This window comes from Lichenostomus cassidix, chromosome 4 (assembly GCF_008360975.1).
Source record: "Lichenostomus cassidix isolate B80296 chromosome 4, HeHo_3.0, whole genome shotgun sequence".
Lineage (NCBI taxonomy): Eukaryota > Metazoa > Chordata > Aves > Passeriformes > Meliphagidae > Lichenostomus > Lichenostomus cassidix.
Window position 1 is genome coordinate 23813068 of NC_139484.1, and position 17609 is coordinate 23830676.

Consider the following 17609-nt stretch of genomic DNA (forward strand, 5'->3'; position numbering starts at 1 on the left):
TGATTTATCACCCATCAACTCACTGTATGACAAGGAGAAAATAAAACAGGCAATGCAAACCCAATACCCAAGTCCAAGATGTTTTCACATTTAGAGATATTCCCTCATCATAGGTGGAATGGAGGGAAATTTACATGTGCTGGACACAGAGAGCAAGACTTAAGGTGATTTTCCAGTGCCCACCTTGGGCCAACTCTTAGCTGAACATGACCTGGAGCAGCTGGGATGAAGAGAGGGAGCACAAACAGTGAAGAACAGCTCAGGGGTATGAGGGGAGAGCTGGAGTACCTGATACTTCTCAAACATGGAATGGTCCTCTACATTTTAAGAAACCTTGAAGGCAGTTTTGACTCTCTTCTGTTCTTTTTAGATGACGTTTCTCACTGTATAAAACCAAAATAGGCCTATTTACCAAACCAAAAATCTCAATTTAAATACCCTGTTGTTGAACAGTTAATTACTGAAATTAAAAGATTTTTTCCCTGACAAGCTTTATAATTTGAGATAATTAGTTCTGCACAATATAGACAACTCCAGGCATCTGAAGCATTTTAAGTATTAGAATATGGGGTAAAAGAAAAGTGGCAATGACTTCCCAGATTAATAATCCTTTTATTATTAACACTTAAGAATGACAGTTTCAGCAAGTTCAATTTATTAAGTATCCACATAAATCTGGGGGTTTTAATATTAAAAAATACCCAACTTTTATGATTTACCCAACTTTTATGATTTCAAGTTTCAGTGCTTTGAGCTACAAAACAAATTCCTCTAGCATATTCAATTCACAGATTTGCAAAGGCAGAAGGAATACCAGAATTATTGAAGTTTGACCTCCTGTATAACACAGGTTTTGGGCTTCCCTGATTTAACCTCTTTCAGTCCAGTACCTGGGAAATTTTCTTTACGACAAACAGCAACGCTGCTGTTTCACGGAACGCAACCAACAAAATCGGCAAGCAGCCAGACTACTTCTTGAGCTTCTTTTGAGCAGCCTTCTTCTTGACCATTTGCAGCCTCTTCATGGCGTTGAGCTGGGATTCCTGAGAGGTCGGGCCCTTCAGGGATGCCGGCTGATTGCCGCTGTCTGCCGCGGCTTTGCCGGCGCTGCCCGCGCTGCTGCCCGCAGAGCCGCTGTTGCCATTGCCGCCGCCCTGGCTGCTGGTGCCGGGAGAGGCGCTGCTGGGGCTGGGCAGCCCCGCCTTGCTCACATTGTCACTGCTCACCGAGCGGCTCAGCGTCGTCTTGCCCAGGGTCAGCGGCGGGGGAGGCTTCAGCTGCACGGGGTTTGTGCTGTTGTTGGCAGAAGCTATTTTTGACCCCAGTCCCGTTTTTGAAGTCGCCAGCCCTGACAAACCCACGGGTTTCTGGTTATTTGAGGAAGCCGCAGGTTTCCCGCTGGCACTCTGCGCTGTCGATCCCAGTTTGGCAGTTGATGGGTTGGCAGAGGAGGTTTTGGCTGCAAAAGCAGCCCATCCTGTAAGGCCACTCGTTGCTGAAGAGGAAACACTTGTACTGGCAGAATTCCCCGAAACTGCTGCTGAGGTCTAAAATAAATAAGCATTCTTATTATAGCAGCATCTATTTGAGTAACACATCACAGCAGGAATACACTGAGCTTCTGTTTCAGTTCTTTTCCCAGGAACACCCAGTGGACAATATTTCATCACTGGTCACTACAGTTGAAAAGTACTAACAAGAACAGGAAAGCATGCCAGGTGCAGCCAACATTTAATCTCCCAGGCACACAGAACAAATAATACCTTTTCTCCCCTTTCTTCTGTGCAGTTGGGAGGCTACCACATAGCACCATGATCCCTCCATAAACAATAAAAGCCCACATTTGTGAGCTACATAAAAGCTGGTGGCTTGCCTTCCTTTTTATTTGTTTACTGTTGTTACCTTGTGTCACTTTTTAACAAGCTGACAGATGCTCAGACAAAAATCTGACACTGAGCAATTAAGTATTGCATTTATTACAGTCTTACTGTCACAGTAGCAGTATCTAAACTGTTTCCTTTCCTCTTGGCTCTTAGCAGCCTGTACGATACATAGAATTCAAAAATAAGACACTAGACTTTCCTCCTGTAGTCTCTTCCCTTTCAGGTGCTGCAAAAGGCAAATGTAGGTTCCCTTGCCTGTGAAGCACTGTGCTATCCACACTAACTGAATTCCCACACCTCAAACCCTATAATCCCCAGGCTTTAAATGGGGATATGTTGAATTAAACCAGAGCTACACCAAATGGCACAGTCAAAATGCAAACTAAAACCCTCTGTTCAAGTAATACTCCTTTTATAGTATATCCATACAGCTTCTAAACAGTGAAGATGACAGAGGACATCAAGCCCCAGATCTTACAACCTGTTTAGGCACATAAATAATGCTGCTGAGGTGAAAAAAGTCATTCACAAGTGTAAGTGCTACAGCAATACCCATCCTATTATTCATGATGGTTTGCATCCAGGCAGAGCAATGGCAGACATAACTTTGAGCACTTGAATAATTGCTTTGATTTTGAGTTAACACTGTGTTTTTCTAACATGCTTTATTAGACTACTCTCTTATTTATTACACTGCTTCTGGTTTACCACCTTTGGCCACCTTTTGACAATATTTTGACTTGGAAAAACAGAAACATGAGGCAACACAGAATCATAGAAGAGAATCACAGAATGGGTTGGTTTGGAAGGGACCTTAAAGATCACCTAGTTCCAACCCTCCTACCATGGGCAAGGATGCCACCCACTAAATCAAATTGTATCTAAGAAGCTCCAAAATTAAATCTCAGAGTCAGCAGCACTTTCCCTACTGTGGAATCACAGAATCATCTAGGGCCAGAAAAGACCTTCAAGATCATTGAATCCAAGTGTAAATCCAGCACTGGCAATCATGAGGAGGCCATCACTGTTATCATGAGGAGGAGCCTTCCAAGTGTCAAAATACATGTAAGTTACTTGACTAGAGAGAGCAAACAACACATTTTATACAATTTACAGAATCATAGAATGGTTCATGCTGTGGAAAGGACTTTAAAGATCATTTAGTTCCAATCCGCCTGCCATGGGCAGGGACACCTTCTACTAGACCAGGTTGCTCAGAGCCCCACTCAGCCTGGTTTTGAACACCTCCAGGGATGGGGCAGCCACAGCTTCTCTGGGCAACCTGTGCCAGTGCCCCAGCCACTCTCACAGTAAAGAATTTCTTCCTACTATCTAATCTAAACCTATGCTCTTTCAGTTTAAAGCCATTTCCCCATGTCCTATCCCTACGTGTCCTTGTGAAAAGTTCCTCTCCAGATTTCTTGTAGGCCCATTTTAGGTGCTGGAAGGCTGCCTGGAGCCTTCTCTTCTCCAGGCTGAACAACCTCAGGCATCTCAGTCTGTTTTCATGGGAGAGGTGCTCCATCCCTCTCCAGCTTCATTGTGGCCTCCCCTCGATCTGCTCTAACATCTCCATGTCTTTCCTGTGCTGAGGAGCCCAGAGCTGGACACAATACTCCAGGTAGGAGCTCATGAAAGCAGAGTGAAGGCAAAATCATCTCCCTCAATCTGCTGGCCTTGCTTCTTGCTTGGCCATGCAGCCCAGGAGCTTCTTGCTCAGCCACGGCTAAACTTCTGGGCTGCAAGTGCACATTTATACAGATTTCTACCTGTATAAAGTATGATTTAAAAAATCCATAGAGTAAGTTCTGTTCTCTCCCTTGTAAGACAAAAATACAGTCAAGAGCTGGATGTTTTAGGGACTTGCAGGTGAAATGAGGTTTTTTTCCCCACTCTTTCAGTGCTCATACAAACCCAGTATGCTATGGTACTACTCAGTCCACACGGTGTAGCAGACTATTTTCACTTACAGTTCTTGTGTGAAAAGATTGGTCTAATTGAAAAAAACCCTATTATCTATGCAGTGAAACATAAACTCTTCCTCTGGTAAATTTAAACAACATTACCTTGACTTCTGTCCTCTTGAATGCTAGAAAAGCTGGTGGGGTCTCAGGTTTTAACTTGATTTCTGGTTTCTTGACCAATGGATCCTTCAAAGCTGGTGCAACTGAAACCACTGCAGGAGCTGGTTTTTGAGGTGGTTTTTGTGTCTTCTGAGCCTGTGTCAGTGGTAGGAAAAAACCAGCCCCAATTAGTTATGGACCACAAAACATGGACTGTTTTAACTGTTAACAAAAAGCATGAGCATTTTGAGATTGCAATCTAGCCTTTACAATTTCAGGTTTAATGGTCCCTGAGAAATGAGGTCATAGGGGATGTGGAGAAAGTGCTGGGTATGGTACTTGGGACAGGGTCCAGCCAAAAGCATCCTGAATAGAACTTGCTATTTCAGTGTGGAAAGAGTGGCAGTGTTGATGCTTGGAGAGCAGGAAAGCACTGAGCCTTTACAGGAATAAGGCAAAGACAGGTGAACTTGCAGAAGACAGGGACATAGTCCAGCAGTACTGGGATGTAGGCTGCAAGAGCCTCCTAAGAAGTGGCAGGCAAAATGGCAGAATTCTTGCCAAAATAAAAAAAGGAAAGGTGATATTGATGGCAACTGCTCAACGGCTGCATTAGCTACCCTGTGCAGAAACTGACCTCAAGCAAATACTCCTCTGAGTTCAAAGGCCTGTTGATCATCAGAATAATAATGCATTTCAGTCAATGCTGGTACATCCTAGGTCAGGATCTTACTTTGCCTTCTTTTCCTGTTTCTTAGCAGAGCCATTTCAACACTCAACACTTGCTCAGTTATCACAGAACAGTTTCAAAACACATTTTCTGCAGTATAAAAGGGTGTGGTTTTGAAACATCAGAACTAAAGTCACTAATGTTGCATGCACCCAAAGGTGCTGTCTTATGTTTCTTTCTCATAATGAGATGAGTGGGATTCTGGTAGGATCCTGTTCAGTCTTGCAAATCAATCAAAATAAAGGCTTTTTACTACTTTTTTTTTTAAACTGGAATATGCTATCCTCAGCTTATTTTTGACCCTGAGAATATTCAGCACTAAAGATCAGGACTGGAATTTGCAGTCTTTTTCCTACAGGAAAAGAACTATTCATATCCAAAGCTGACAAGAAAAATAAAACTATTACTAAAAGCTGAGTATCACCTGAAATTAAAAAAAAAAAAGTTTTAACTGTTGCTTTCCAAGGAGGAAATAATCCAATTTCACTCTTCTTCACTCACCTTCTGATTTTTAAAAAGCTTTGTTTAAGAAGCACATTAAAGATTATTCCTTGAGATGCTACATTAAAAACCACAGCTGAAGCAAGGGAAGCACTGCTGAGAAAAATGGTTCTCCAATAGACTTCCTAAGACTTGTCTAACCCAGGAAATACTCCCAGACAGTAGAAACAGCCTGCTGTATTCAAACAGTGCTCACATGAGACAAAAAACTGACTCCTACCATTCTCTTCATCTGCCTGGTACAGCGGGCACAATACCAGACAAGTCGAGGATCATTCACTTCCTTGTCTGTCACCTGAGGTTTATGGCAATCCTGGTGGTAGAGATTATGGCACTCCTGACACTCCACTAGCTGATTCACAAAAGTAACTGTCATTTGCCTGCAGAGCAAATAGTTAAGAACAGATTATGGGAGAAAGCACTTAGAGGATTATCCAATTGTTGAAAATTTTGCAAGGATTAAGATAAAAAATATTTTTGCTTTCACATTTATTTTCTACCTGTGGCAAATTAAATGTATTCCTTTTCTTCGTGCATATGTTCTTCCTAACTAATAGTTTAGAAATCAGGTATTTTTTAAAGGTAATTTCTTTCAAGAAATTCTAAGACTTCCATACTATTAAACATGGGTATATGACAGTCTTGATTACCCTGTTTGATTTTTAGATTAGAAATGTAAGTCTTGCCCGCTTTGGTTCACCTGGGCATTTTATAGATACATCACTGTATGCCAATTATGACTTCCTCATTATATTAGCATATGAAGGCCTAGACTCCATTTGGGTAATTTTGCTGTCAGCTGCAGAGCAATACAGTTCAAGAACAAATAATTTCTCAATGACAAGCCTGCAGGAGTGCTTTCTGCTACAGGATTTAAAAGCATCATCACCCAAGCTCTACGCTACTTTGAAGATGTTTTATTAGCCATCCCTTTGGTCCCTACTACATAAACAGACACGTGGAATTCAAGATAATACCAGAATCATGGAGAGATGGAATAGAAAGGATTAATTGTGCAGTCCTGCCTTGAAGCAAACATGCAAGCTGGTGATGAGGGCTGCATTTTGTGTGGGCCTTGCTGAAAGTAATCATGCTGTATAAATGACACATTAGTGATATATACATGGCTGGGAGTCTGCCTGTGAATTACCCAAATACCATTTTCCTAACGATTCCTTCTTTCAGATGACAAATCAAGCTATTTAATTGCTAAGCTGCTTTTGCTCATATCCCCGAGGAGCAGGTACCCAGGTAACCATGGAAACTCTATTTGTAGATACATGGGGAAAGGTAATCCCTTATTTCTTTATATAACAGAAAAACAAAGTCTGAAGTTATTGTCCATATAAGTACTGGAACATTTTCTAAGAAAGATTTCTCTTTTAAACAGGCTACTTAGAAACAGAAGGAGAAATCTTTCTGAACTTCTAGGGTCCATTATTTTACATGCAGGATATTTAAATGACATTTTGTTTGGTTTTTATTCCTAAATAAACTGGATCAGAACAAATAGTCTTAAGGAGGGAGACTCACCATATTTTAGAATTAAAAAAAACCAATCCCAGACTGATTAAAAACGCATGAACTCCTCATGCTCAGAAACAAGTTAAACCACTTACTTTTAAATTATAAGATAACTAAGAAACAAACCTAATGATTTTTTACCCTCAAAAAACAAACAAACAAGTATTCATAGAAAATTAGGTTGTTATTCCCAAACCAGTCTTTTAAAAATATTTTTTGGGAGGAAAATGTCACTATCATTTACAAACTGCATGTAGTATTTCCTCTTTGGACAACTGAGAAGACAGTGAGGAGTCACCATAACTGGTGAGCTGTCCTGTTTTTCAAAGGCCTACAGGTACTGGAGAGAATGAAGTTATTTTAATACTCCCTCCCTCCTTATGCCTAACTTAGTATAAAAGAACAACCAACTTGATATAAAAGAACAAGTAGAAAAATACCACAAGCATCAACATTAATTATTCCTAATCACTGTGAAAATACATTTGACACTTGGCAAATCTTGAAGAAATATTTCATGCCTCTGCTTTAGTTTTTACATCTATAAAAAGGAATAGTTAATATTCAAATACAGATTTTTGCATTTGTGAACCCACAGCTGGGTTCTTGCTAACTTAACTTCTTAAGCAATATAAATATAAAGTCTTTTGCTATGAACTCTACCTACTCTGCAATTTGACACGTTTTCATTCACAACCGGTTGAATAATTGATTGAGTTATTAAAAGATATAATTTTATAAATGTACAGCTATGTTACTGTTTTGGCTCAAAATGATTAACCCAAAAAGGGTGCACATTTTGAAAGCAAGCAATAAATAGAGGCATACTATCTGACCAATGTGCTGGATTCAGAACTTCAAAGCACAAGTCCTCTGAAAAACCTCCAGTCCAGATGAGCTGGAGAACCATGTGACATCAGTGTCAGCAGGTTCCATGTAAAATGAAAACTATCCTGAGTGTTGGGGTGACTGTTGCCACCCTCTCTCTAATGAGTTGTTTCTTCCCCTGCAGTGCTTCTCCCTCTGTCTAGCATCAGAGGTATTTTAGTTAGCCAGGCTAGATACATCTTTTGCAAGAACACTCGAGTTGGTGGTCACAAACAGGTAAAAGCAATGCCTTCAGCACCCAGGTTGAACAGTGGCTGTGGAACAGCTAATGGAACTGTGTACCTGGCCTGAGCTTTTCAAAGTCTTCACTACATTGGGTGCACAGTTGCATTTTCTTTCTTTAGTTTCTTTACTTTGCAGGCATTTCTCTTTATGCCTGTAAGTGTTTTTCTTTGCCAGGAAAGACACAGAATTAATCATCCACAGCAGGTCAAGACTGTCTAAACAAAACTTTGTTATCCCCTCCTGCCAAATAAGTTAATACCTTACTATTTTTACTAGCAATTTAAGATACCACTGAATGGGGCTTTGCCTCTTTTAAGAGACAGCAAAAATGGAATTTGTAGGAAAAATTGTAAAGTCCAGATATTTATTTACTTCTTCCTTTTTCAATGCCTATAATAAGAAACTAAATATTTGAGCTAACACATGAAATCCCATCAGTCCCCAGCTGGTCACCAGTATAATTAGCTGTAACTACTCAGATTTATCCTCCATGCACTGACAACACCTCCCTATCTGCACAACAGGAACGACCATGGAAATTATGGAAGAACAAAGTTATAAAGCACAGTTTCCCTACTGACTCAAGCTGAGCTAAAATACATACTGCTACCAAAAGGCCTGTCCCACCCTCTTCTCTCTCCTGGCTCTACACTCTTGCATCCACACATGTGCCAGCATAAGCATTTACTCTTACTGAGCTGACTGAAACCCAAACCTACTGAAAAACCCCAGTGGAGAGCTGATCCAGGAGCTGATTCAGCTGAGCACAAACTGTACTGGCAATACACCCTGCCAAACAGTCCAGGGAAGGAGGTACAACTGGGAGAGCCAAACTGTTCCTTTTGGCAGCAGTGGGGCCTAACAAGGATATAAATGACCTGTGAAACCAAATCCTGATGTGATTTGATCCTAGGGTAGTTATTTGAAAGTGTATTTTATACTTCTGTTAACACTAAATGTACTGCTAGTACCATGGTACTAAAATCCAGTTTTAAAGCCCTTACTGGAATGTAAAAACAACCTGTCTTCACTGCAAGATATATTTAGTGAAAAAACGTGGCTCTGTGTAAACTAACGTCAAATGATTAGGAAAAGAAGAGCAACACATGCAGATCTCATATTAATGCCACTTAAGAGTGCTTTCAGATGAGAACTCATTGTTTAAAAATGCTTATCACTAGCCATTAATATATTAACTTGTTTTCCAATAATTAAAACCAATAATTTAAAAAAATTTAAAATAATTAAAAATGTACCATTGCCATGGTACATTTTGTGTCAGATCTAGTTTTATTTTTTACTTGCCCTTTCCTGCAGAAGAAAAGCTGATTCACTCTAGTCTAAAGGTTCCATTTTCAAGAAACCATTCTTATTCATGAAGGAGGCTTAAATCTATTACCAGTTCTGGATATGTGCTTAAGTGTTTTCCAGAATAAAAACAACAAGAAGCATTAACTCAATTGTATGCAATTAAAAAAAAGGTAACTACACCTATCTGCAATTAAGCAATGTTGACTTACCTGCAAACAACACAGGCTAATCCCATTTCCATAGCAAAGTCATCAGCACTGGTTTCTTCAAAGCTAGATAAATCAGGCATGGATAAATCCTTGCTCGTCTGAACTGTAATAGGAGAGGAACGAGCCTCTTGCTTCTCTACTCTGGGCTTCTTTGGTGCATCAGCTCCTTCAGCAGGATCTCCTTTTGTCTATTAAACACACACACAGAGGAAGTGAAAATGCAAAAAGCCAGCAGATTATTAAAATGAGTTAAAATTGAACAGTGAGATTAGCAGTATAAGAAGGTGTACTTTAGACAGCATACACACCACGTATTTTCTTTAATTACATATTTTCTTCAAAATATTTGCAAACCAGAAGCTCAAGTCCACTTTTTCTACTTCACCTCAAAATCCAGGAAAAAGCTTTGGCAATACCACATTTCAGCTTGCTACATTTTAGTAATCTCGTATTATCCTGATGATTTCAAACACAGAATGGTTTGGAAGGAACCTCTTAAGTCCAACCTCCCCACAATGAGCAGAGAAAACAGCCACAGAATAATTAAAAGAAGACATTTGTTAGATTGCCTAAATGGCAACATGACTGGCTAATGCAGCTCACAGGCTAGGCACCATAAGATGAGTTGAAAAGGGGAGTTTTGTCTAAAACATCTCTCAAGCTTATTAAGCAAGTTATTTCATTTGAGAACAAAGATTACTTACTTTATCTGCAGATCTCTTTTCTGTTTCTTTTTTCACCTTTTCTGATGCAGTGGGCTTGCCATTGTTGTTGCCAGATGGCAAACTAGATGAAGCTTTAGGCTCTTGCTTAATAGGTTTGGTAACAGATACTTTTGGCTGCTCTACTTCCTAAAAACAGAAAAAAAAATTGAAGCCAAACTCTGCAATTGAGTTCCTACTTAATTTGCAATTAGTGAAATAGTAGGACAGGCAAACATTGTGCCATACAACACTGATCATCTACATATACACTTTAAAAAAAAACACTTTCAAAAATATTTTCACATCACATCGACAAATTAGAGTGTTTAAGTTGCAGACAATTAATAAAATCTCCCCTTATCACTCACCTTTCTGAGGAAAAGATGTTCCTTTTCCAAAGACAGATCCTCTTTGGAACATTAATTAAAAAGGAGACATTTCTGCTTTTAAAATTCAAAGAGATAATGCACATAAATTTTCAGATAGTTCTGAAGACAAAATTCAATATAAGCTTAAAACATAAGCTGACATCTGATGTGACAGACATCAATACTTTATTCCCTCATGGAGAGAAATATTGACCTTCTTTTAATCTCAGTCTGTATTCATCTATGAGATTAATAAATTTTGATCTCAACAGAAATCAAGAGTTCTCATTAATGACACATCAGTGTCAGCAATGGGTAACAACCAAGAGAGTCTGTAAGTGAGTGACCAATCACACTGATGGGCACGAGCAAGGTACCCCCTCCCAGCTGGTAGGATGGGAGCAATTCTCTGCTGTATCCTGGGACAGGTCCTAAGGCCTGAGCTTCAGCCCTCCAGAGTTTGTTGACTTGACTCAGTAATCCCTTGCTCCCTGCTCTGTTCCTGGATTTCATGGTCAACCAAAAATTAACCCTGCAGCCTGAGAACACAAGGAAACAAATTCTTGTACTTTTTTCATTTCGGACCTCTGCAGTCCTGGGGATACTGGAGATATACTGAAAAGAGGAGAAAAAAAAGATTTCTCTCTCTAGCCTGAGCCTCAGTTTCACCTGAGGGCAGGTGACTGCCAGCCAAGCTGTTATTAGAATTGGCTTCCCAAACCTCTGTGCACTGTTATTCTGCTCCCTGCTTCCTCTTTAAACCACACATTGCTTCTTTGAGCTCTAACACAAAGGGCACCAGAGAGTTTTGAGACCTGTGTTAGGTCTCAGGGAGTTAACAACATGAAGGGAAAGGAGTTAGACCACACAGTAAAGCATGATGTATGCTGAGTAGTACTAGCACCTTTTAGTTATTTGGAACCACACAGAAATGAAATATTACAGATATATCAGCACACAGACCATCATTAGAACACAACAGGCTGACTTGTAGGCATCCCAGGGGAGAACAAGACCTCGTTATCCATATGGCAATACACAGCAGCATGAGGATGTCCCTGCTTGGCTATTTCCATACACTCATCTCAGATTCAAATATTCTCTCTAATAGCTGTTCAGTGATTTTCAGTAGATGAAAAACAATGTTTGTCCATTGGACAGCAATGGTTTCAGCCTGCAAATCATTTCTGCTTTGAAACATTCAGTGTTTTTCTCATATGACTTCATCAACAGAATTTCAAGGAAAGAGATACAGTTTTATTGGTAAATAGCTTATTTTGTTTCATATTTATCTGTGGCAAAGCTAATGTACATTTTAAAGACCTTTTAGCTCTAAAATGTAACTGCAGCAATACGCAAGTTTGGTGCACCTTACACAGCATGTCTGATACAATGCTGAGTATCTCTTTTAAAAGTCTTGGTGCATCAACAAGGTAAAGGGATTTTTTTCCCATTAACTTCCAATAAATGAACGGATTATGTTGTATGAAAAGGGGAATGATAAACATTCCATTTTTACTTTTTTCCCCCTCAATTTCTGATTCTCTTTAAACTTTTCAGCCATGAAAGAGGAAGCAGGAATAGCAGGAGCTTTATTAAGGCATATAAAAAGGACCCATGCTCTCTAACACCAGTACCTTCTGCGAAGGACGATAGCTTGAGTCAGTTCCTCTGGCTAATGACTCATCAAGGAGTGCTTTCAGCTTTTCAGCAGAGTCCTTGCTCTTGGAGTGCAAAAAGCCCAGGGCTTTCAGAAAAATGGGATCCAGCTCCAAGTTCACTGTAGCAGCCATAGTGGTGTCTTCAAAGTGAGTTAAAAGAAAAATAAAAACAATGACAACTTAATTAATATAGAAAGTAATTCAAACAGCATGTAGCTAATACAATATTTTTTTTGTCTTTTAAAAATGAAATTATGTTAAATCACAGCAAGGATTAAATGGGAAGATGACTGAATTTCAGTGCTGCAGCAGTGCTGCTGAATTTGACTGGACATCTGAAATGTCAAATTCATTATTTGGCACATATGATATTCAGAAACTAAACTCATCATACTTAAGTAAATGAAACAAATAATATTCATTCATTCTGGCACCCTGGAACACTCTGTGTTAATCTCCTTAAAAAAACTCAAAGGAACTGCACTCACACCAGAAATTGTACTTACAAAGATATCCAACTTCAATCAGTAAATAAAAATTAATAATTTAAGAAATAACATCGGGAAGTTTCCTGATCTTTTCCAAAAATGTATGAGAAGTGTTATTGTTAATAATCCCTTTAAACCTCATTTAAAACACATCAGGATGTTTGTGGGTTTGGGTAATCTAGAAGACATTATTGAAAAACCTTTCATCAGTTCTGCTCAAAGGCACTGCCTGGACAGCTTTTTCAGCTGAAACTTCCAAGGTTTTGTCTGATGAATTCCTTTTGATATTCATGGCAGTGAACCTTTACCTCTCTGGCCAAAATACCAGCAGTGGCAGGCTGCTCCCTCAACACTTGCCTAAGAGTCCCCAGGAACCTTTATCTCCTGCTGAGCTTTCACGAGATACCAGAGAATCGCTTGACTGAGATCATCAAGGAGTTCAACATACAGAACTTCACAGGGATTTTATCAATGGACCCAGCAGAGAGTTAAGAAACCTCTTCAAGAGCCTCTTCTCTCTTCCTTAATCTTTGCTACTTGACAAATCATTTTCTGGTGGCCACAGAACTTCTGCCAGGAAGTGCTACACACCACTTACTCAGCTGTATCACTGATCAAGCATGGACTGCAGTGCAAGCCCCATCCAGGCAATTCAGTGTCTCTCTGATGATTACAAAAAGTGAATTCACAGAGCATGGGAAGCACATACCCTCTTTTTTTTATGCATCTACTTCTGACAAATGTTCAGGCTGCTCTTGAGATCTGTGGGTAGATTATGTCTCATATTTCTTTGTTCTGTGAACATGCCTTCCAAGTGTCAGTACCACATACTCTCCAACTAGGGTTCTGCTAATCCCTCTGTTTAGCAGAGAATCAAAACACTAGTTTCAGAAATTTTGTAGAATTCCCTGTTAAGAAAAAAATCCTTTAAGCTCTTCTCTGAGGGAGAGAGGAACTGTACTAGGAATATATACTTGTGTACATGACAAACAGGCAGCCTCAGCAGTCATTCACAGCCATTCTCTAATATTTAGAGAACAAGTGTAAATATAATACAATTTTCATCTCTCTGAAGGTAACACTTTCCAGATTTGTTTCTAGCGCTAGCTTTTTAAAGACATATGTTGAAAGGAACTGTTAAAACCCAAATTTCAAAAGAGTTCTCCATATTTATTCTTTTATTTGCTATGCAATTGCAGCAACTCTTTCCCTGTTCTTGAGGGCAATTATAATGTCACAGGCTACTACAGTTATAACTGTCACAAGAAAAAGACTGTCACTAGCACAAGAAATTTCTCATGAGAAGAGAGGAAACTAGGCTAAGTACACAGTTCAAGTTTAGGCATATATTTTCAAATTGTAAAAAAAAATCTATCTTTGACTTTCAGAAGGGAAGTATATTCAGTGGAAAGATGAACACATCAATAACTGTCTTAAAAATAGCATCATATGAAAAAAGTTAATTGATAACTATGCTCTCCTTATAAGGGACCATGACAACACAGCTGTCAAACAGGCTAACTCCAATAGCTGTCCTGGTCCAAGAGGCAAATTATTGCTTTTGGTAGTGGCCCTTTCCAGATGTTTATAGGTCAAACAGCTTTTAAGTATCAAACAGTGGTTTGACACTTATAGACCTAAGATCCAATTACATTCATTCATATTTTCATTCACAAACTGCTCCTCTGGCAGTCAAGTCAGCATACAGCAATGTCATAGCCTTGAGACAAGCAAAGAAGAGTGTTTAAATGATGATGCCATTAGCTATTCTGCAAGACAGACCTCTTGACTTTCTTCTTGAAGCAGAATCTCTGTACAGAAAATAATTCAAATGCTGCTTATGAGAAAAGTGAGTATGATACTGCCTTTTCTGTAGCAGTTTGATACTGCAGCTGTGAGATCAGAGGGCTGTGCTAAAATCCCTCAACCTAGCACAGAGCTGGTTTTGCACAAAGCAAGCACACCCTCTTGCAACCCAGCATTCACCCACCAGCCTAACCTTAAAGGCATCTGTCTCAACTTAGGTCTCTGTAGCTCCCAGTGTGGACTGCTCTATGTGGTTTAAATCCATGGGGAAACACAGATGTTAATCAGTGGGTTGTTGCTCTTAAAACATCCAAGAAGTTATGGATTCTTTCATTTCTTGAGTATACTATTGTCTTCTGCCAAATACAAACAATCTTAACTGTGCACTCCAGAATATGTGGTCTTTCAATTTAAGACTTATGAATTAACTTTTCCCCTGTCCCTTTGGATCCTTCAGTTCCTCAGAATTTACATTCTTCCTGAAGGTAATATCTATATCTACATCTATATATATATATATATATATATATATATCACTGTTATATCTATTAACAGTGACAGTGGCAGATTTTGCTTATTTATCAGTAAAGCCTTTTCCAGGCCACTTTCAGACCTAATGAAAGTCTTAACAAAGTAGATCAAGGTAAATCTTAAAAGCAGGAAAAAATGAACTTCTATTTTCAGTTTTTGCTTTAGTATCTTAATCAGGACTTAATTTATGACAGCACAATTTCTCAGTTACTTTCCACAAGGGACATTTCAAAACTCACATGCTTCAGTAGTCTGGATAACTGTATTAATCAGAACAATTGTATTAATCACTTCTAATTTCTTTGTCATCTTCTACAAAGAATCTTCTAAGACACGAGTAAGATCTCCTGCTATGGAGTTATTACTACTGGCATCCTTAGTTTTACGTTCTATTCTACAACATATTTTATGATGTACTTTTAAATTAGTATTGCAATCAACATCACTGTAACCAGATTATCCAAAATTTTTAATATCACACTACTGCCCTTTATTTGCTGTTTTCTGCACAGAAACAGTGCATTATTTAAGAATCACAGAATCATTCCTTGTGGAAGGCACCCCACATGGTCACCCTGTGCAACCTCCTGTTCAATGCAAAGTCAACACTGAATTCAGACCAGCTTGCCCAGGACTTTTCCAGCTGGAAACTGAAAATCTCCAAAGATGGGAATGCAAAATGCCTTCTGGAGAACGTGTCCCAGTGCCTCACTGTCCTCATTTCCTTGCTTTGGAGGTTCTAACTTGTGCTGTCTCTCATTCTCCCACTGTGCCTCTGAGTATGAAGACTGGCTGTATCTTTCCAATTATGTCCTCAGGTAAATAAAAGTTTCCATTATAACCCCCCAGGCCCACAGCAGATGGTATCCAACACTCCCTCCATCTTGAGATCTAGCTATTTTGTCACAGAGCACAAGCCAATTGATCAGGCATGATTTATCCTGGGTAGATCTGGCTCTTCCCAGTCTCCATCTGCTCCTTCTCTTGCCTACAAATGGCTTCCTCCATGATCCTGCCACAGAAGGAAGGAATGAGGTTCACCAGTCTGCAGCTCTCTTCCTTGTCCTTCTTGCCCTTTTTGAAGATGAGCATGCCTTTCTCCAGTCTTTGGGATGTCCCCCAGTCCCATGGCCTTTAAAAGACGACAGAAAGCAGCTTTGTGAAGACCCTGTCAGCTGTTGGCACCCTTGAATGCAGTCCACCTGGGCCCATGGACTCATCAGGGAAACAATCCTGCTTCAATCCTCTGCCACAACGTGTAGTTCCTCCTCTCCTAGAACTCTGCCTTGTGGCAAAAGGCCTTGGAGACCTTACAGGTCAATCTGTGGCAAAGAAGACATCACCTATTTGACCCTTATCTGTGCCTGCTGTCACTAACACACTTGTTCTGCTCAGCAGTGGTGCAGTATTTTCCTTGTGAACCCTTTTCCTGATAAATGGCCCAGTCCTTGTGGGTGCCATTCAGCTCAGGATATTCTGTGATAATTGTACCTGCACAACTGAGACTTGCTAAGCCCTGCTACCACTGAGCTTCAATATTCTGCCGAAAATGGACCTGAAGATGTTTCAACACATCACTGCTCATTGGCTTAAGCCACTTGTAAATTGAGCACACCTCCACTACTGTTTTCACCATTCCCTTATTCAGCCTCTACTGAAACTTATCAAGTACAAATTCCTGATATTATCCTCGTGGTAATTTCTCAGGAAGAGAAGCAAATTAAAACCGAATTTCTCAAATAGTTTCACCAAACCCACGACGTGACCCTCAGCAACCTACTTGCTGCAAATTTCTCCCTGGGGTTCCTTTGTTAAGAACGAGGGAAAGGCCTCTTATCTGAAAGCAACACTTTAAAATGCTTACAAGAATAAAACACCCATCCTACAGCCCTCACTGCCCTGACGGAGCTCCCCGGTGCCGTGTGCCCAGCAGGGACCGTCCCTTGGCACCACCGTGTCCCACAGAGCCTCCTGGCAGCACAGGACAGCCAAAGCTCTCCCGGCTCCGAGGGTAAGAGCCAAGTGTGCCTGAGGGCTCCCCTCTTCCTCCCTCCTGCCAAACACCCTATTCTCCCACCCAAACTTACTCTTGCTGTTCCCTCCCAACCCCTTTTTTCTCCTCCCAAAGCCCCTCTTCCTCCCTCCTCTCAAACTCCTTTAATCTCTTCCCCAGACCCCTCTTCCCTCTCCCCATCCTCTCTACTCTTCCCAATCTCCCTCTTCCTCCCGCTCCTAAACCCCCTTTTCCTCCCCCTAAATCCCTCTTCCTCCCCTCCTCCCAAACCCTGCTCGCCCTCCCAACCCCAAATTCCCTCTTCCTGCTCCCAAACCCCCTCTTCCCTCTCTCAACTCCCCTCTTCCTCCCTCCTCCCAATCTCCTTTTTCCTCCTCCCAATCGCCCTCTCCCTTCCCCCTTCCAACCCCCAACGCCCTCTCCCCTCTCCCAAACCCCAGATTTCCTCCTCCCGGTCCCTCTCCCTCCTCCCGCTCCGCCCCTCCCGGCCCGCTGCTGTCTCACCGGAGGCGACAGGGAGCAGGCGGCGGAGGAGGAAGAGGGCGCACCGGCAGGTCCGCCGCCCCGGCAGTCCCCCGCGCTGCGCGGGCCGCGGCGGCAGTTCCGCCGGTGCGTGCGCAGGAAGGGGCGGAGGCGGGCGGGAGCGGCCGGGCCGGGGTAAGGAGAAGGAGCGGGATGGAGGGGAGCTGGCGCTGGGAGAGCG

At 41.0% G+C, this 17609-nt stretch overlaps 2 protein-coding genes across 5 annotated transcripts in view; one reads left to right on the forward strand and one right to left on the reverse strand.

Annotated features, from left to right (window-relative positions):
• Positions 1 to 592: 592 nt before the first annotated feature.
• INTS12 (integrator complex subunit 12) lies at positions 593 to 17544 on the reverse strand. 4 transcript variants are annotated; one of them, XM_085058333.1, is made up of 8 exons: positions 16673 to 17002; positions 13265 to 13463; positions 12044 to 12207; positions 10039 to 10185; positions 9335 to 9522; positions 5398 to 5557; positions 3950 to 4102; positions 593 to 1547 (listed from the first exon to the last, which is right to left on the reverse strand). In XM_085058333.1, the coding sequence occupies exons 3-8, from the start codon at positions 12197 to 12199 to the stop codon at positions 969 to 971; spliced, it is 1383 nt and encodes a 460-aa protein (XP_084914459.1). In that variant the 5' UTR covers positions 12200 to 12207; positions 13265 to 13463; positions 16673 to 17002; the 3' UTR covers positions 593 to 968. The 4 variants fall into 4 exon arrangements, with proteins under 4 accessions (XP_084914459.1, XP_084914462.1, XP_084914461.1 ...); XM_085058336.1 differs by lacking the exons at positions 13265 to 13463; positions 16673 to 17002 and adding an exon at positions 17411 to 17544; XM_085058335.1 differs by lacking the exon at positions 13265 to 13463.
• GSTCD (glutathione S-transferase C-terminal domain containing) overlaps positions 17483 to 17609 on the forward strand; it is a 51914-nt gene continuing 51787 nt past the window's right edge. Inside the window, exon 1 of the mRNA XM_085058331.1 lies at positions 17483 to 17563. The gene's annotated coding sequence lies outside the window, so the exon portion shown is untranslated. The remainder of the gene's footprint in view (positions 17564 to 17609) is intronic.

What these genes read in the sequence shown, in the direction of transcription:
- INTS12 (XM_085058336.1), bottom strand. Translation starts at nt 12,199, where the DNA reads ATGGCTGCTACAGTGAACTTGGAGCTGGATCCCATTTTTCTGAAAGCC. An exon ending in TTAGCCTGTGTTGTTTGCAG is followed by an intron (nt 5,558 to 9,334) that starts GTAAGTCAACAT and finishes TTTGCTCTGCAG; the next exon opens with GCAAATGACAGTTACTTTTG. An exon ending in TCAAGAGGACAGAAGTCAAG is followed by an intron (nt 1,548 to 3,949) that starts GTAATGTTGTTT and finishes TATTTATTTTAG; the next exon opens with ACCTCAGCAGCAGTTTCGGG.